The sequence below is a fragment of the Nyctereutes procyonoides genome, unplaced genomic scaffold, assembly GCF_905146905.1.
Source record: "Nyctereutes procyonoides isolate TBG_1078 unplaced genomic scaffold, NYPRO_anot_genome, whole genome shotgun sequence".
NCBI lineage: Eukaryota > Metazoa > Chordata > Mammalia > Carnivora > Canidae > Nyctereutes > Nyctereutes procyonoides.
This window is the reverse complement of record NW_026575020.1, coordinates 12,059,234-12,080,526: the sequence shown is the minus strand read 5'-3', so window position 1 is coordinate 12,080,526 and position 21,293 is coordinate 12,059,234. Positions and strand designations below refer to the sequence as shown.

Here is a 21,293-nt window from a genome sequence, read left to right as displayed (position 1 = left end):
TAACTGTAGGGGCAGCCTGGGTGGCTCAGCGGTTTAGTGCCACCTTCGGCCCGGGGTGTGATCCTGGAGACCCGGGATTGAGTCCCACGTCGGGCTCCCTGCATGGAGCCTGCTTCTCCCTCTGCCTGTGTCTCTGCCCCCCGCCTCTCTCCCCCCTCTGTGTCTCTCATGAATAAATAAAATCTTAAAAAAAAAAGATAGCTGTAGATTATACACAGCTGTAAGAAATAATACAGAGGTTCCCCATATTCAATAAGCCTCCTCCAGTGGTTATAATTTGCACGACTGTAATAGAATATCACAATCAGAAAACTTCATTGATACAATCCACCAAACATAATCAGATTTCACCAGTTTTATAAGCACTTGGCAATAAAAAAGAAAAACCTATGGATACCTGCAACAACCTGGATGTGTCCCAAGGGAATTTTGCTGAGTGAAAAAAGCCAATGCTCAAAAGTGACATACTGTATGATCACATTTACATAACATTCTTGAAATGACAAAATTATAGAGATAGAGAACAGATTACTGGTTGCAAGGTGTTAGTGGAGGAAGGACGGAAGGAGGTGGCTGTGGCTATAAAAGAGTAGCATGAGGGATGCTTGTAAAGAGGGTTTTTAACAGAAAACAAAAGTTGACATTTTGAGGTCACAAGTGACCATCTGAAATGGAAACATAGGAATATTTTACTATAGTACCCTTTTAGAACAGAAAAGACTGACACATCATATAAATGTATTTTCTTCTTTTCCTTTCTAAAGATGAGACAGCATCTTAGAATATCTACTAGTGCTATACTGAAATACTATAAAAAGTTCAGATCATAAATAAATAAATAAATAAATAAATAGGGTGTGTGAACTGATACTGTTTCTAAAAATTAAAGTCTTTACTATTTCTTTAATAAATGCACTAAGAACACAATCTTCAAAAGTATGAAAACACAAATATTTCTTTAGTAATCACATTGTAGTGTTGTTACTTTTAAAGATATATTTAATCTGTTGTTAGGTTCCTCTGTTGTTCATCCATCAACCAAAACAGCTCACAAGACACTTCAACTGTCCATAGAGATTCCTGTGTTGATCTGACCTTACGTTTCTGCCTCAGGGCTTCATGCTCCTGTCAAGCATTCAAACCAATCTTTCCACAGGTGAGGCCGACTGCAACTGGGCTTATCTGAAACCTAAAGAAGTTGCCAAACGCAATTTCCCATGGTTTCTTTAAGGCAAAGGCTGGTTCAGACAAGCCGAATACTTTGTCTTTGGACTGTTCACCACTTCACTGCTGCCTTAGGTCATAACACACTGCTGAAAGGAACTTGAAACAACTTAAGCATGAGAGTACGTTTTAGAAAGCTGTTGATCAAAGGAAGTTGTTAGAAGAACGGCCCATGCCTGTTAAAAGTTGTTAGGACTTGAAAAAAAATAACGAGAAGTCTAATTTCGTGGGAAATTGTGGCTCATGATTTTAAACAGCAAGGTGAGGCTATTCTGTAAGGCATAAAAACTCATCAAAAATACTGAGATTTTAGAGAACAGTGCAGCCAATTCCTTATAAAACGGTGAGTACGCCAGCCCTGGTTGAAAAAAGCAATGCACCTGATCCTTCCAATGAGAAAGGGTCTCTTCATAGTGCGTCCTTTCCTTTTTACTAATTTCTTTCCTCCTCCTCCCTTCCTTTTCCCCTCTTTCAGTTCTTCATTGCTTTCTTTTTGGGCCACTACACTAAGTAAAGGTAAACAAATTTCCATAATTTAAAATAACTAATTGACCTTCAAATGGAGAGATTATTCTGTTTTTAGGATCAAGCCACTGTCTCACAATAATGCAATTAAAAGTTTATAAGTGAGTGAACAAAGGATATTCAATTGTCTTCTCTCCTCCCTTTTTAAGCAACTGGTAACCATCATTGTAAAAAAAAATTGAAAATCAACTGAGTCGTATTTTAATAATCAGGTTACCCATGTATTTAAAGATTTACACAGTGTAGTTATTAGTACTGAGCTAACTTCATGTCAAGACTTACAAAAGGGTACCAAACAAAGGGAAAAGAACATTGCCAAACTTCATACAACTCAAGTTTCTGAGTTTTAAATATTTTTAAGAGAGTTACAGACATCCTCTATTTGTCATTTTTAAAGACTGTTTTGTTAATTGTGAAAAAAGAAATTCTTGAGAAGTTAGAATTTTAACATTTTCAACAAAGCACAGGAACTCTTTCATTAACAATTCATTTGTATCACTGCAATCTTCTTAAACAGAATAATAGGGCAGCCCTGGTGGCCCAGTGGTTCAGTGGTTCAGCCCAGGGAGTGATCTTGGAGACCCGGGATCAAGTCCCACATCAGGCTCCCTGCATGGAGCCTGCTTCTCCCTCTGCCTGTGTCTCTGCCTCTCTCTCTTGCTGTGTCTCTCATGAATAAATAAATAAAATCTTAAAAAAAAAACCAAACAGAATAATATCATTCTATATACATTAAAGAAGCTGAATGGTATGCATAGTCAATATATTTAAAAAATGAAGTTTTACGGTTGATTTTGGGTAGTATATTTTTTTATTGTGTGTATTTCTGAAATGAATATTTGTGCCAGTATGTATGCATTTGTATATACAAACACACTCATATTTTAAATTATTTGTATTAAAACTAGAAAATATACATTAAATAATATTATGAATACTATGAATCATTACAGTCTCTCAATCACTAAGTTACAGAGCCTTGACTGCTCTATTACTGTACATTCTAGCACTGCTAAGTCTGGTTGACTCTATTCTCATGGCATCTTTCACACAGACCTTACTGGTGTACTTCCATTGCTACTAACGGGTTAAACCTTCTACTGCTTATTATCTGGACAAGTGCTTCTCAAATATTCAGATGTCTACAAATCACCTCAGGACTTGTTATATATGGATACTGATTCAGTAGGTCTGGGGTGGCATGTGAGACTGCATTTCTAAGTTCCAGGTGTTATTGACACTAGTGGTCCTGGACCACCTTTGGCCAGCTATAAGATGGCTTGGGTTGTTGCACAAAAGAGTATATTATTTTTAGGTCAAGATGGTAATTTCACTTATAATAAAAGGTTAGAAGAGATATTTTACCAAAAATGAAAGCTTCAATTAAGTTATAAAACAAATGTCTCTACAACATAAGAACTTTCTAACAATATCAGTGATCCATTGATTCAAAATTTGAAAAACTACAAGTACCTGTCTTCAGCTTTAGGTGAGCCACGTGATATAGGAGACACTAATTCAAGCTTCACACAGATATTATCTTAAAGGACTTCCAAATTTATGACAAAAAGCTGTCAATTTGCAGCATAAACATCAAACTTATGATCTATTTTTAACTTTTATACCTTTCAAAGAAGAGTTTAAGCTGCACAATGAATAAAACTGATTATCATAATGGATGGTGCTCCAGCTATGTTGGATCAAAAATTCAAATTTATTGGCGCACCTGGGTGGCTCAGTTGGTTAAGCATCTGCCTTCAGCTCAAGTCATGATCCTGGAGTCCCAGGATGTCCCTGGAGTCCTGCATAGTAGGGAGTCTACTTCTCCCTCTCCCTATGCTCTCCCTACTCCTGCATGCACTCTATCTCTCTCAAATAAACTCTTTAAAAAAAATTCAAATTTATTGACATTTTCAAACAAGAGATTTTTTTTAAATTTTTTTAAATTTTTTTATTTATGATAGTCAGAGAGAGAGAGAGAGAGAGAGAGAGAGAGAGAGAGAGAGGCAGAGACACAGGCAGAGGGAGAAGCAGGCTCCATGCACCGGGAGCCCGATGTGGGATTCAATCCCGGGTCTCCAGGATCGTGCCCTGGGCCAAAGGCAGGCGCCAAACCGCTGCGCCACCCAGGGATCCCAAGAGATTTTCTTTATTGCTGCATTCCACTGTACAATACATGCGTAATGTATATGTGCAAAGTTCTTTGCAGCTGAATGTGTGAAAAATGTCATATACCAAACAGTTAACATTATTTGGTATATATGTGCAAATTCTGTAACTTTTCATTAAGTTTAGATGACAATGAATTTAATGATCCTATGTTCTTTGCTAATGCTCCTTGGCTGAGTTGTGGAAGAGTTTTACAAAGATTTACCATATATTTTTTTAAGATTTTATTTATTTATTCACGAGAGACAGAGAGAGAGAGGCAAGACACATAGGCAGAGGGAAAAGCAGGCTGCATGCAGGAAGCCCGATGTGGGACTCAATCCCAGGACCCCGGGATCACACCCTGAGCCAAAGGCAGACGCTCAACCCCTAAGCCACCCAGGCATCCCCAGATTTTCCATATTTTTAACATCAGTTCAAAATTTTCTTAAAACAGTAGGAAAGCTTGCCTAATATTCAATCAACAAAGACAAAAAGAAACATCACACTGCACATAAATGAGCTAAACTTAAAGATCCAAGAAAAGGAAAACCTTATTTGTGAAGCTGAACAAGTATAAGAATTCATACTGACATTAAAACTTTTAATACTACACATCAACAATGATTTTACGTATTTTTCTACCGAAATCAATATGCAGATTTTAATTATTAATAGTGTTGGGTAAATTAGTTATTAAAAACTAAGAAAAATTTGAGGTATGCTATGGTGATACTAAGTTTAGAGTTGCTTTCAATATGTACAATACTCCTTCGAATTTGACATTAATAGTAATAAGAATTAGTGATATACTTAATTTGAAAATATACGTTTGCTTGAAAGATGAAGTCTTCTAGAAAAACATGAAATACTTTTATCCATATGGATGCAAATATTAAAAGAAAAAGATTTTGGCATTCAGTTAGTAGAAAATTTTTAAGTGTGTTTGGAACATTTGGGTATATGAATATTTTTTTCAATAATAAATCTTATTAAATCGAAACACAGATCCAGTATTTCCACTGAAAATTTAGTGTACAAAATAAGATATATTCTCAATGTAACACTGGACGTCAAAGATACAGTACGGAAAAAGAATGTAAAAATCTCTCATCAGGGCAGCCCGGGTGGCTCAGCGGTTTAGTGCTGCCTTCAGTCCAGGGCCTGATCCTGGAGACCTGGGATCAAGTCCCACGTAGGGCTCTCTGCATGGAGCCTGCTTCTCCCTCTGCCTGTGTCTCTGCCTCTCTCTCTCTCTCTGTCTCTCATGAATAAATAAATAAAATCTTAAAAAAAAAACTCTCATCAATGAATTTTTAACATTGCACATTCAATGATATTTTACATATATTATACTATATAAAATATATTTAAAATAATTTCTCCTGGGCAGCCCGGGTGGCTCAGCGGCTTAGCACTGCCTTCAGCCCAGGGCCTGATCCTGGGGACCCGGGATTGAGTCCTGCATCCAGCTCACTGCATGGAGCCTGCTTCTTCCTCTGCCTGTCTCTGCCTCTCTCTCTCTCTCTCTCTCATGAATAAATAAAAAATAAAATAAAATCTTAAAAAAAATTCTCCTATTTTTATTACTGTTTTAAAAAGGTGGCTACCAGAAAATTAACAGTATGGCTTTTTTTATATCTCTCCTGGACAGTGCTGGTCTACACTATCACAAAAGTCTCTTCTCTGATCTTTAGTTACTTCCCAACTTACTGTTAATATTTTTAAGTATTGACAGTCTTCATTTATCCTTTATCTATTCATCAAATATTTACTGAGTATCTAATCAATGTCAGATATTATTCTAATATAAATCAGAGAACACATCAAAGATAGCTGCCCTCTGAAACTTACCCTCCAGTTGAGAGATATAAAGGACAAAAATATGACAAGCATATAGCATGTAAGAAAGCAATTAATAATACCACAGAACAACTCCACACATAGTAAGGGCTGGAGGCCAGTGGAGTGGATGGTGTAGGGAGCGGAGGGGCTAGAGGGGTAAGAGATGAGGTCACTGAGGTAAGAGAAACATGAAGAAGGCAGATCAGGTAGGCTCTCACATTTACTTGTAGGCTACTATTTGTAGGATTTTGGCTTTTACTCTGAGATGGAAACCCCTAGAGAGTCCTAACTTAAGTTTTCAAAAAATATTTTTTAAAGGCATTTTAAGATTTATTTATTTGAGAAAGAGAGAGAGAGAGAGAGAGAGAGAGAGAGAGAGAGAGAGAGATAAGTGGAAGCGGCAGAAGGAAAGGGAAAAAGAATCTCAAGTGGATTGCACTGAGCACGGAACCTGATGCAGGGCTCAATCCCAGGACCCTGAAATCATGACCTGAGCTGAAATCAAGAGATCAAGAGGCAGGTGGTCAACCAACAGAGCCCCCCAGGTACCCCCTCACTTTAAGTTTTAAAAGGATACTTCTGGGTGCTCTGTTCAAATTAGACTGTATGGCGGTGAGGCAAGAGTAAGAGCAGGGTGTTTGGGTAGGAAGCTGTCATCACAACACAGGCAGCAGATGATGGTGTCTTAGATTAGTGATGGAAATGGTGAAAAGTGGTAAAATTCTGCAATTTTTAAAAATTAGGGATAACAGGTTAGATACAGAATGTGTAGGAAAGAAAGGGGTCAGATTATAGGTAAAGCAAGTTGATCGTTTTTTCCCTTGTCAAATATCTTCAGAGGCAGTCTGTGGTCTAAAATGTTAGGTTGGTATCCAAATGTCTATGTGCTTTGGTCCCAACACACCCAACTCAAATTTCACTTTTTAACACTTTTCTTCTGTCCATAGCTCCCTTATATTCCTGGGCCTTTGATGATGATGATGATGATGATGATGATAAAAGAATATACATCAAAGCTATTATTTTTGAGGAACCTACTATATTCCTGACAGTTTTAAGCTCTGAAACTCTAAATTCCTGTGAACAAGTTATAAGACAGATATCATTATATTTTTAGACACAAACATACTAACAAAGAGCAGTACAGTTAGTGTGCAAAAGGCCTATTCTGACTCTCAAGACTTTTTTCTTTAGAGACAGAGAGGGTATGGGGAGAGGGAGGGAGAGAATCTCAGGAAGGCTCCACACCCGTGCAGAGCCTGATGTGGGACTCAATCTCACGACCCTAAGGTCATGACCTGAGCTGAAATCAAGAGTTGAACACTTAACTGAGTCATCCAGGCATCCCAAAACAAGACTTTTTCTTTTGTAGCATGATTTGCATGCTGTGCCATCTGTCTGGAATGCTCTTTCCTTTCTATGTCTGGCCCAGTTCAAGTATGTGTCACCCTTTCTATAAAAAGTACCATTATTCTCACACCCAGATTAGATTTTCCTCTTCTAAATTAAATGGTTAAAACAAATCATTCACTACATCTTTTTTCAGCACCTAGTATTTCTTTTTCTATTATTTATAATAATGAAGATGATAGTTTATATTTGTTGAGTGCTTACTATGAGCTGTTCACATTTATATTATTTATCTTAATACTTCTGACAGTTTTTTGAGGGATTCTATTATCAAACTCCTTTTAGAAATGATAAAACTGAGGCTTGGCAAGATGAAGTAGTTTGCCCAAGATGAAAAGCAAAGAAAGAGGTAGGATCCAGATAAACCTGTGTGGTCTATCTCCAAAGTCCGTTATCTCCCACATTACTCCTCAGGCTAATTCACCATTCTTCATATAAGATTCCTTTTCCTGTTTATTTTTTCATTTATGTCCCATTTTTTCCTATTGAATCTTGTAAAGTTCTGATACAGATCTGTTGTAGATAATTTATCCATGAAGACCTGACCCTCCCTAAAAACAGAAACTAATCCAATTCAGAGAAATAAATACAGGAGGGCCTCAAGTGGAAGAAGTAGGTATTGCGAGGAAAAAAAAACCAACAAAAATTTAATATTTCTTTACATTCATTTCTTAATTAGCCCTTAATGTAATTATTTTGTCAAGCATGCTTGATATCCTAAAGCTTTTAAGCTCTAAACATTTAGGAGAAAAGAAAATTTAAATTAAACATAGAAAAACACCCCACCCTCTAATTTGTTCTAAATGTACAAAATAACAAAGAAGATGTATAAATGTCTACTTTCTTTTTTTTTTTTAAATGTCTACTTTCAAGATGCAAACAAACACTAAAATGTAAAAAAGCCTGGCCATATAAACTGATGCAAATATTGAAGACACAGAATTAAAATAACCAAAAAAGGGGAGCCTGGGTGGCTCAGTTGATTAAGTGCCTGTCTTCGGCTCCAGTCATGATCCCAGAGTCCTGGGATCAAGCCCCACATTAGGCCCCTATTTGGGGACGTCTGCTTCTCCCTCTCCCTCTTCCCCTGGTCATGTTCTTTCTCTCTCAAATAAATAAATAAATAAATAAATAAATAAATAAATAAATAAATAAATAAATAAAATCTTTAAAAATAAAATAACAAAAAAGGCATACCAATCAAAGTACAAAAATATACTTAATAAGAGTCTGAAAAGTGGCCAAAAAATAGAGGACTTTCAAAAACTTTTTATTTGGAATTTTTTTTTTAAGATTTTATTTATTTATTCATGAGAGACACAGAGAGAGGCAGAGACACAGACAGAGGAGAAACAGGCACCATGCAGGGAGATCTCCAGGATCAGGCCCTGGGCTGAAGGTGGCACTAAACCGCTGAGTCACCTGGGCTGCCTTGGAAATAATTTCAAATGTACCCAAGGGTTGCAAGAATTAGGTATAATATGAAGAACATTCTCATACTCTTCAGATATACCTAATTCATCAGATTCATCCTTTTGCTAGCATGTTCATGAGTGAGAAATAAAGTAATCTTGTAAGCTGCTGGTATTTCAAGGTTGCTGTTGCTGAGATTCTGTATATTCTCAATTTCTTTCATATATAAGTACACACATATATACATGCACACACAAGAATACAGATGTATATACACAAAATACATGCACACACACACACACACATATATATACACACACACGCGCGCGCGATTTTTTAACTTTTGAGGGTTACACATATCATGGCTCTTCACCCTTAAAAACTTCAGTATTTCTTAAGTATATTCTCACATAATCACAGTATAGTTGTCAAATTTAGGAAATTTAGCACTGATGCAATACTTTTACTCAATCTACCATCTGTATTCCAATTTTGTCAATTGACTCAATAATATCCTTTAGAACATTTTTCCCATTTCAGTGCAGGATCCAATCTACTATGGCCAGGTCTTATATTTCCCTGTTTAGACTCTTTTTTTTTTTTAGACTTTATTTATTTATTCAGGGGACAGACACACACAGAGACACAGAGAGAGAGAGAGAGAGAGAGAGAGAGAGAGGAGAGAGAGAGAGAGAGGAGAGAGAGAGAGAGGCAGAGACACAGGCAGAGGGAGAAGCAGGCTCCATGCAGGGAGCTTGATGTGGGGACTCCATCCCTGATCTCTGGGATCACGCCCTGGGCCGAAGGTGTGCTAAACTGCTGAACCACCCGGGCTGCCCTGCTTAGACTCTTTTCATCTGGGGCTTTTTATTGCCTTTCTTTCTTCTTTTTTTAATGACACTGATATTTTTCAAATACAACCCTTTTGCCTTTCTCTTGTGCTCCTTTTCCCTCTCTGTCTCTCTCTCTCTAAAAACACAGAGTCCTTTAAAAAAAAAAAAAAAAAACTATCTCTGATCTTGGGTTTGTCTAATGCTTCCTCATGGCTAGATTCAGGTTACACATTCTCAGCCAGAATACTACATAGGTGATGTGTCCTTTTCAAGGTTTCACATTTGGAGTCACATTTTCCATCTGTTCTTCATTGGTGTTACCAATTTTTAGCACCAGTCAAGGTGTTTTATTTCACTACTCTATAATTATTATTTTCCCCTAGCAATTAATAAGCAGTTTATAGAGAGCTACTTTAAAATCATGTAAATATGTAAATACTCTGCTCTTCATCAAAATTCCCCCCTAGATTTAGCATCTGATGACTCCAGCCTGATTCAGTCTATACTAACACAGATGCAAAATGCTGATTTCCCAGATCTGGCGGCCTCTCTGTAGTTACATCAGCACTCAACAGTAGTCTATAATGAACAAGAGCTCTCCTTTCTTCCCATTAATTAATCTATTCACTAATGGTATGGACTTAGGAATTACTACGAGTTTTTCAATGGTCTGCAATTCATACTGTATTTAATTATTTTGGTAATCAAGTTCTTCCAGATTTGGCCAGTGGGAGCCCTTTTCAAGCTTGTTCCTTGTGACATGACCCTATCATTTTGAGCACTTCCTTATTTTCTGGCTAGATGAGATATTCCAAGTTCATCTTGTACTTACCCTCCCCTAATACTTAGATTAGTCATTTCTTCAAGGAAACTGAGTTCCTTTAGTAGTGAATGATATCTGGGCACTTAGATATGCTATGTGCTCATTGCTATTAGGGTGTCTGCTCCTTGGCTCTTATAGCTGACAGAGCCAGGGAATGAATATATATAGATTACTCATTCATATATATGCAGATATACAATTTGTATATGCATACATACACATACATATAGATACACGCACATATATAGTCATATGCACATACACATATATATTTTAGCGTGAAATGACACGCTCACAATATCTCCAAATTGGAATCCGAACCAAAGGATTGTTTTTTGACTTCCTTCCTTCTGTTTTATATGGCTATACTTTTTCATTGAGATTCTGGCTCTCAATGACAACACATTTGCTAAAACCTATATGCCACATGTAAAATGGTCTCAGAATTTCTTTGCCTGTACCATTAAAACAACAAAATACTAAAAAAGGTTCAGGATTTGTTTGCAATTCTCTTCCAATTCAACCCCAACCTGTCAAAGTCTGAACACAAATACTGTGTTCATAAGTTACTTGAATTGGTTTTGTTTTCCTTTAGTATGCATATGGTATTCATTTGAAATACGAATGGATTCATTTGTTTGCAGCTTTAAGTTCATTTTCTCTTATTTTTATTGCTTGTTTTATTTTTGAATGTATAATATTAACATGCACCCCTAAGTAAAAATTATATAAAGTTATTCTCAGATAGGTGTTAGTCCCTCCTATATCTTATCCACTGTGTGTCCACCAACATCGTAGATAACCAGTTTCATCACTGTGTAGTTTATTCTTCCTTTGCTGTCTTTTGTAAAAGATAAATAGATATATAACTGCTCTTGTTTATTAAATACTGCATACTATATACACTCTTTTGAATTTTGTTTTTTACTTGGTAGTATTTTCTGGAAATCACATTACTCGAGAGAGATTAAGGCAGTTTCCAATATTTTCTAATTACAAATAATATTGCAATACTGTGTACATATATTTTAATTCTATTAAAGGTGTATCTTCAGGGTAACTTCCTATACATGAGATTGTCAGGTAAAAGGGCAAGTGATATGTAGATTTGTTAGAACTACCAGTTCTTCACAGGAGTACCATTTTGCATTCCCAATGAAAATACCTGTTTTGAAACACCCTCACCAACAGAGTTCTGTCAAGTTCATTTTTTTTTTTAAATTTTATTTATTTATTTATAGAGACACACAGAGAGAGACACAGGCAGAGGGAGAAGCAGGCTCCATGCAGGGAGCCTGATGTGGGACTTGATCCCGGGTCTCCGGGATCACGCCCTGGGCTGGAGGCGGCGCTAAACCCGCTGAGCCACCAGGGCTGCCCTCTGTCAAGTTTTGAATTTTTGCTAATGTGATGGGTGAGAAATGGTATTGGTATGGTTTTTCTTAAAAAGACCAAAAGAAAAAAAAAACAAAAAAACAACAACAACAACAAAAAAACCAAAAACCAAAAAACACCAAACAGACAAACCTTTGTTGAGGCAGAATTTATCTATAGTAAATTTCAATATAGCAAAATTTACTGATTTTAGGTTACAGTTTAATAACATTATTTAACTCAGGATCACAAAAGTTTTTTTCTAGAATTTAATTATTTTAATGTTTTTATGTTTAGATCTCTAATCCATTCACAGTTTTTGAGTATGACATGAGGTAGGGGCTGAGATTCATTTATTTTTCTCAAATATTCCCTTATTCTACTCTCATGTAGTATAACGAGCATCTTTTCCCCAGTGAATCATCTGTGAACCTTTTGGAATATCAAATGACTCTAAGTGTAGGTCCATTTCCAACAGTGTCAGATTATGTTAGCTCCAGGCTTGAAGCCAGGTAGAGCAGTTTGTCTGATTATATTCACTCTCTAATTTCTTTGGTAATTGCTTATTGTATAACATCCAGATTTTAAAGTTGTTTTCTGTTGGAAGATGTCTTCCTCCAGTGTTTCCTCTATGATTACTAAAAAATGGAAGTATCTCAGTGTAGATTTAATTGGTATTTCTCTTATTTTGAGAAAAATTGTATTTTCATATAATTAAGGGGCATTTTAATAACATTTTTGGGGTGTCCATGTCTTTTGCCAATTTTTCTACATCATTTTTGGCTTCTCAACTGTTAAAACTTCTAACTGGTTATTATTTGTGTCTATGGATGAAATTGAGTTTTGCATATTTATATCTTGCTAGCTTGTGAAGTTTTCATTGAGTTAGTTTTATCATTGACTGTCTACAGTTTTCTGGATTACTATTATGTCATCTGCAAGCAGATGGCTTTTTTTTCCCTAATTCATATGCTCCTAGTTGTTATTCTAGTCTCATTGCATTTTCTTTTTTTGTGTGTTTTTATCAGGTTTAGGCATAAATGTTACACTAGCTTCAAAAAAACAATTTGGAAATTTTCTTTCAATTTTTTATTCTTTAGGACACTTATGTAGTTTTGGGATTGCCAAAGGTTTGTTTAAATTTCTCTGTGAAACATCTGGCCTGGTCCTTTTCTAGATATCTTATCTAGTTTCTTGATAACTTTATTTTTTAATGGAAATTGGTCTGTTAAGCTTTCTATCTCTATTGAGGTCAGTTTTGGTAAACTATATTTTCCTAGGACAAGTTTTTAATAGATGAGTTAATCCCATTCATGTTAATTGAAATAACTATTATGTTTGGTCTCAATTTCATCATATTTTGTTGAAGTTATCGTATACATATATTATATGTGTTTATTTTGTGTGTTCCTTTTGCCTTTTTTTTCCTTTTTGTATTTAGGAGGATTTGTATTTTCATTCTATAGGTTACCTTTGTATTATTATTTTTTTTGTATTATTATTTTTTATAGTGCCTAAAATCTCCTCTATTTTAACCCAATCTTTTTTTTTTTTATTTTAACCCAATTATTTACTATTTGGCATCAGTTTTAAATGATACCTTTACTTAAACAATGAAGCTGTTATATTCTATTTTCCTCTTTTTCTCCCCTCCTTTATCCTCTCATTTTTTAAAAAGAAATTGCATCTTTTAAATTTCTTTTTTTTTTGTCAGACATGTACTGTTAACGTGTTGTTCTTTTACCTGCAAACTCATTCTCATTTTAGTCTCAACTATAAAATAACATCTGTGAAATGCTCACTCTCTGGGAAACTCTGGGCAAAGTTATTCCAGTAATTATTTTGGCTAGATGAAACTCAACCTTTCTTAGATTCCTCAGGAATACTACATGTGTGCAGTATTCCCTGAATATTGGCACATTCCAAATGGTTTTTCCAGGACCTTGATTATCTGAAAGTCAGCTTGGCTGTATACAATTTGGTTTACACTTTCTTTCCTTTAGTTTTTTGAAAATGTTACTCTACTATGGTCTTATTTTGTTGTTTTGAGAGGGCTGATGCTGGTCAAATTCTACTGCCTTTGTAAGTTGTCTGATCTTTTCACTTGGAGGCACTGTGCATTTTCCTCTATATATCTCTAAAATCTAGTAAGTTTACTGGATATGTCCTAGAGTTGATCTTTCTATGGTCAGATTTCTCTAGTATTCAATAATAGATTCAGGTCTTATTTCTGGAAAGTTTTTATAGATTATAGTTCTAAATATTAGTGTTATTCAATTGTTTTACTTCAAGAAATTCTTTTACTTATTTCATTATCATTTTCTTGGCTATGATTTTTTTCCCAAATGCCTTTTAGTTTTTCTGTATATTTTCTTGGATAACTTATAAACTTAGTTTTCATTTCTGATATGCTTTTGTCTTTTTCTTCTATTTCTTTCCTAAGTTTTACCAACTCGCATTTTATTTCTTTTTGCTTTTTAAAAATATCATTTCTATTCTTAGTTTATAAAAATTTCTGATTTAAGGTGTTTTTTCTTAGTGCAAAATGCTTTGGGGATATCTAATTGAATTTGGAGTGTTGTGTTAGTTTTCTTCAGCTTTGTGGTTGAATTGTTTTGGAGAGTTTTCATCAGAAGGAAAGCTTTAATTTATATTTTCTAATTTTTCACATTTTTTTTCTAATAAGGGGGACAGTTTTATTTTTTTTCCTATTCCTTTTTTCCCCCCATAGAAAGCGTTCTTAGTTCAACAGCACCCTCTTCTGTGCAGTTTCTTTCTGGATCATGTTGGTGGTGGTCATGGTGGGGGTAGACGGCAAGGATGGGTATGTGTTGTTTCTCTTTCATTCCTGCAAGATCTTTAATTTTCCCCTCTTATTTCCTTATTGCCTCATCTCCAAGGGATACCACTCTGTTTCTGTTCATTTGGTTATTCTCCAGAAACAATAATTTTCCAAGGCTGCCACTTCTGGTTGCACTTTCTCAAGTCCTGAGAACCACCCAATACTGATCTGTGTTTAGATTATGGCACTCACTGTGGGATTTTCTTTCTAGAGGGGATTGTGTTTGTACTTCATCTAATTGTTTTATTTTTTCTTGTTCTTTTACAGAGTCATTGAAGGCTCTGTTCTTTGTATCCCAAAGTTTCAGTGGCAGGAAGGCTGCAGGACTTTGTTGGAAAATTTTTTACTCTATTTATATGTACTTTAAAGGATGTGGTATTTTATGTCACACTCATATTGAAGGTATGAATCCTTTATGATTTTATTTGCTTTCTTTGTTGACTTTATGTTTTCTGTGGAGATAATGTTCAGGAAATTCAAAATCAGGTGATTACCACTGATCTCTACCTATGTTCTTTAATCTTTCTATGCTTATCAATATTTTGTTTATTTGTATATCTATCTTATGATAGTACCATTGCATTTGTTTTGTTGCAAGCTACCTAAAATTCTGTAAAGAATGATGCAGAGTAAAAATAAATGTTTACTTTTTTAGTATTAAAAAATAAAAGTAAAAAATGCTTTGCCTTGGAGGGCTTCTCTTGTTTTGTATTTTAATAAAATGTACGTGAAACAGAAGAAAAGAAAAAGGAAAAATAAAAGAAAAAATAGAAAAGCAATGTGACTGATTATTTACTTCAGATAACCACGGTTATCTGGTTTTGGAGGCAATTTCTTTGAGCAATAGTAGCAAGACTTCAGTGTAGGTACAGCCTCTGAAAGTGCTTTTAAGACTTATGCTACTTTATACTATATTATTCACATCTGTAAGGTCCAGGATATTATACAACATCACTGCTGCATACCTCATATGTTTACCCACATTAACACAAAGCACATATATACAATACATGCACTTACTTGTTTCACATTCTGGAGTTCTTCTGTCAATTGTTTCTTTTGCCTTTCTGATTCAAATAACTTTTCCTATATTTAAAAACCAAAGAGTTAAAAACAAATTATGAAGTACCAATGAGTATCATTTTTAGGGCTTTATTTAAATATTTATAAATTCTCCAAACATCCAATTGCGACAATCTGAAAACGTAGCTCTCAGTCACTTTTCTGGCCTTACACATGCCATTTAAAAGTAATTAGTCATTTACAGCACAATTGTGATATAAATGCATTTTCTGTTACTTTAATTAGCCATTCTGTACAATCTCAAAATTTGAGCTCCAAAATAATTTAATCAGGATGAAAATGTGTAAATAATACATTTTGGGCAATAGCAATTATTACCAAAAAGCTTTCAAATTGAAGAGCATTTTTATTACAGTTTAGATGTAAAGGTCTATTGCCACACTAAAAAGGACATATGAAACTAGATAGACTATTGTTTTTCTGATTTACTTTGTGCTTGGAAGATTATCCATACAAATGAAGATAGGACTAGTGTAACCAAAATGTGAATAGTTACAAAGATAGAATAAATGGCAATATGCATGCAAATTAAATATTACCTTCAAACTTAAAATTAACTTAAGCATATACCCTAAAACATTCAACTTTTTGAAAACATAACATAAATAAATCCATATTTTATTGATCAAATCAGAAATACTAAAAGAAATTTAAGGACCATTTTACTATCAACTTGAACAGAGGAACTGCTTGAAGATTAAACTGAGTGGTAAATATTCATGGCAATACCACAATGTTTATAAGAAGCATTCTGTTTCCTGGTATATTTCAGCTCATTCTTCTCTAAGATATGAAATGAAGGTATATGAAGACGAATATAATACAGCAATCTAATGAATCTGCCACAGACTAGGAGCCAAGAAACTGCTGGGTCTCATGCTTTTATGCTCTATAGCAAGTCACCTTCACTCTGTGTCCTAGTTTTTTGCATCTGTAAATGGAAAATACATCTATTTTCATTCAGCTTTGCAAAGCAGTAGCAATCTGAACTTTGCAGAAAGGCTTTAAGTTAAATAAAGCCCACAGTACTTTTAAAAAATCACTCTTGTCAAATAAAAATTAGCCACTGGCATCATGATCTTGGTTTCATTTTTATTTGTGCCTCAAATTATACATGAAGAATAGAGTTGTTGCAAGTGATGAGAGAACACCTACACACTCTATGAACTTCATTTAACAACCTCTATTATCTGTGTGTGTACAAGGCAGGTAGAAAACTGAAGGTACACATGTTACCTTGAAGAAGTATTTATAGCTGTATATACTCTTTTACATGGCAAAGCAAGTGGTTCTCAGTCAACAGATAGGTTTTTGGGTAAAGGAAATTATAAAATACAGAATATGCTATATCTGGGATTTCAGGTGCTGTCAGATTAGGATATGTTTAGTTACAGGTCATAGACTTTAAATGTGAACCCTGATTTTTTGAAGAGCTCCTACGGGAAGTCCTGTTTAAATGTTACATAAATGCAATTTTAAGTTAAAATTCTAATAATTCATACTGGCATTTAAATAAAAACTGAAATATATCAGTAAATTTAACAATGACAAACATTAAGGAAATGAAAAGATCTGAGAGCCTCTGAAAGGTTTTGTTTTTGTTTTGAAAGAGAGAGAGAGAATCTTAAGCAGGCTTTACACCTAGCACATACTCCAACACAGACTGAATATTACAACCCTGAGATCATGACCTGAGCCAAAATCAAGAGTCCAGTGTTTAACTGACTGAGCCACCCAGGCACCTATGAAAGTTCTGATGAACCATAAAATTTAATGGCTTATGCAGAGATGAATTATACATAATGCCATCTTATTAAGACAGCCATCATTGGAGATATTTTCAAAGAGAATATGAGGAAATTACTGTCAATTTATTCTTAAAACTAAATTTATATTTTTCCATCTTTACTCTTAACTGTTATACCAAAAAATATAGAAGTGGTTTCAAGTTGTAAAAAAGTCTGTAAAATATTCCTTTAATAATGGAATGCTTGTACACACTTGGAAAGACCATAAATTGGTAAAGTCTTTTTCATAATATATAAAGTTTAATATGTCCATATCCTTCCATAAAACAATTCCACTTTCAGCAATGTATTCAGTTTGTATTTTTCCAATTGTAGAAATTACCCAAGACACATCTACAAAGCTATTTATGATGGACTTATTTTTAGTAGTGGAAAACTGGAAGTAGCCTAAATATTCATCAGTAAGGAACAGGCTAGGGGTGCCTGGGTGGCTCAATCAGTTAAGTGTTTGCCTTTGGATCAGGTCATAATCCCAGGGTCCTGGGATTGAGCTCTACTTCTGGCTTCCTGCTCAGTGAGGAGTCTGCTTGTCCCTCTCCTTCTGCCTCTCCCCACTGCTTGTGTGCTCTCTTTCTCTCTCTCTCAAATAAATAAATAAAATCTTATAAAAAAGAAAAAACAAGGAGCTGTCTAAATAACCTAGGACAGAACCACTGGATGATAGGAGAACCATTAAGAAGAATTTGGCAGATCTGTACATATTAACTTGAAAAGCAGCCCAAGATATAAAGCTAGCAAAGAGAAAAAAGAAAAAGAAGTTGTAAAAAAGTGTGCAGTATGAAGAGATTTACATAAAAGTTAAAATACACACATACATTTATTTTTAGAAAATTAATTGAGAAAAATAATAGAGAACAAGTGTCTCAAAGGATAAAGTGTGTTTAACAATGGCTTCCTCTTGGGATCCCTGGGTGGCGCAGCGGTTTGGCGCTTGCCTTTGGCCCAGGGCGCGATCCTGGAGACCCGGGATCGAATCCCACGTCAGGCTCCCGGTGCATGGAGCCTGCTTCTCCCTCTGCCTATGTCTCTGCCTCTCTCTCTCTCACTGTGTGACCATCATAAATAAATAAAAATTTAAAAAAAAAAAAAAAAAAAAAAACCAATGGCTTCCTCTTAAAGTTGGAATTTAAAAAGGCAGAAAGGAAATTTCTTCCTTTTTTAGGGAGTTGCAAAGAGTTTGCATTAAAGGGTACCCAGGGGGCTCAGTCAGTTAAGCATCTGCCTTTGGCTCAGGTCATGATCCCAGGGTTATGGAATTGAGCCCTACTTCTGCCTCTGTCCCTCCCATCCGCTCATGTTCTCTCTCTCATATAAATAAATAAAATCTAAAAAAAAAATAAAAATGAACATTAAGTAAATAAACATTACTTATTTCAGAAAATAACTTAAAATAATTGAAAAAATATATTCCTATAGTGAATTAAGAGTATATCAAGTAGTTATCTGCTTTTCTTGAAGATCTGGAAAATATAATGTGTTTCTGTGAAAATTAGGGTATAATTTGAATTTAATATTCTATTAAATATAGAATGGAAATATATAAAAAGAATCAAAATCTTTTAAGATTTTATTTATTTATTTATGAGGCGGGGGGCAGAAACACAGGCAGAGGGAGAAGCAGGCTCCATGTAAGGAGCCAGACGTGGGACTCAATCCCGGGTCTCCAGGATCACGCCCTGGGATGAAGGCGGCACTAAACCGCTGAGCCACACAGGCTGCCCAAGAATTAAAATCTTAAAGTATATTTGGGCATGCTGCGTGTCTTTTTTCTCTTAATCATATTACCATAATTCTAAATTATGTTACCAAAATGAGAGGTCTCTGAAGCATGTTCATGAACATGGGAGAAAATGTATTTCCCAGTGAACATTTAAGAATCCAAAATTGTCATGGCTTGCTTTGTTGACTCATCTAATCATCCTTGCCACCAATATGAGAACAGAGGAGGTGAGAAATAGTCAGATTGGCAGGTATGAACAAAACGCGCTGTCTACACTGAATCTTACATGGGTATTAAGAAATATAAATAATAAGTTTGTAAAGTAAAAAAATGACCTCTTTAAAGGCCTATTAAATAAATGAATTATCAAATATTTGACATTAATATGAACACAAATAATATCAAATATTTGATAACTTATAATAAATATACTAATATTCTTCTGCTTTTTTCTCAACAAAATGTAAAGGAGGCAAAACTGGAGATTACCTTGAGTGCATTCACTTCCTCCAAGGCGTCATTTCTTTCACGCTTAAGCCTTTCTATTTCATCTGTCTCTGAGGAATCACAGGGAAGAAGCTATCAACATTAAAATATAAGAAAAATGTTATGAATTAGATGCTAATGTTGACAACTAGCACAGAAATCCTTTTTGACGAGTGTTAAGTTTTTGCATTTTAATAACAAAATTTAGTTTCTTACTTTGGAGTCATCTGATTAGATGAAAGAGAATGTTAAAGATTCTGGAGTAACTTGATTTGAGCTTAACTTTGCATTGTTATTTATAATAGAATCTAGGTGATTATAAAGTATACATACCTGTTATCATCTTTATGATTACTTTAACAATATAATTTCCCTTAAAAGTCCACAAATTCTAAAATTGTATCTATAATGTCAAAAAGACTTTTGAGTCATCAACATAAACTATTCCCTAAAGATCCACCCCAAGTACATGGTATCTGAGGCTAACAAAATGCTGGACATTATCAACCAAGAAAGTTTATGAACCCAGTAAACCCAGTGAACCCAGTAAAGTTCATTACTCGATTATACACCTTGTTTTAATGAAATGCAATGCAATGTTAACAGGCAGCCAGCTTAAAAAAATTCCTGCATAGGAACTATGGACTGAAGGTAATATTAATAATTCATGTACAAGTGAATAACCACCACCACAAAATAGCAGAGACGGCAATTCCCCTTTTACTGCTAGCACGATCTCTTTGACAGTTAATAAGGTAGAAAACAATCACAATCTAATCAGAGATAAAAATCCAAGTCTAATTACAGCCATCTTGCATGTATAAATTGTAACAAAACTAAAAAAAAAAAGAGTATAGAAAATATAATTTAAAGGACTATATGGAGAAAATGATTGCTTTGTAAGTATGGGCTTAAGGCAGTCTTTCAGATAGGAGAGGTGAGGAATGCTTGGGTGGCTCAGCGGTTAAACATCTGTTTTTGGCTCAGGGCGTAATCCTGATATCCTTAAATGGGGCAGACCATCCTCAAGTTTGCCCCTTTCTCCCTTTATAAACTCTCCCTGAGTGATCATGTTCGCTGCCACGCTCTTACTATATATCACCCTCCAAATCATTCCCAGATCTCCCTTTGAGTCCAGTTACTTATTTCCAATGGCCTCTTGGTTATTTACACCTCTAAGCATATTGAACTTACTCTCTAAAATCCAACCTATCCTCTTCTCCACATTTCTTATTTCTCTAGTTCTATTAATAGCACCACCCTATTATTAATCTTATCCTGATCAAAACTCTGCAATTATCTTTAACTTATTCTCCCTTGATTCTTACACCCAAATGCAATTCTTAATGGTGATATACTGTGGCTGTTGGTAAATATATATCTGTCTCCCCATTCCTTCCCGTTATCCTCACCTTCACCATAGTTTAGTTTTTAATATTCTATATTCAGACTCTTTGTCCATCATCTAAGCTACTTATGATCAGTTTCATTACCTTATAAGATAACCAAGACTATTATAAGACTACTATTTCTAAACTATTATTTTGATCATGTCAACACTATTCTCCCTAATGGCTCCTCACTAACTACTTGCAAAGTACAAATTTCTAAGTGTAATATTACCCTTTAGCCCTAACTTCCTTCAGTCATCTGCATGTACTGACTTATCTTTTTTTTTCTTCAAAGATTTATTTATTTATTCATGAGAGACACACACAGAGAGAGAGGCAGAGACATAGGCAGAGGGAGAAGCAGGCTT

The 21,293-nt window shown here is 35.0% G+C and overlaps 1 protein-coding gene across 7 annotated transcripts in view; it reads right to left on the bottom strand.

Annotated features, from left to right (window-relative positions):
- Window positions 1–21,293, bottom strand: part of STXBP4 (syntaxin binding protein 4) — a 185,764-nt gene that overhangs the window by 108,513 nt on the left and 55,958 nt on the right. For all 7 annotated transcript variants that reach the window (XR_008665698.1, XR_008665699.1, XM_055335437.1 and 4 more), the window contains 2 exons: window positions 19,538–19,627; window positions 15,458–15,523 (listed from right to left, as the gene is read on the bottom strand). Coding sequence is in view for 5 of the 7 variants with exons in the window: in XM_055335437.1 (XP_055191412.1) it covers window positions 15,458–15,523; window positions 19,538–19,627 (156 nt within the window). In the remaining 2 variants the exon portion in view is untranslated. The remainder of the gene's footprint in view (window positions 1–15,457; window positions 15,524–19,537; window positions 19,628–21,293) is intronic.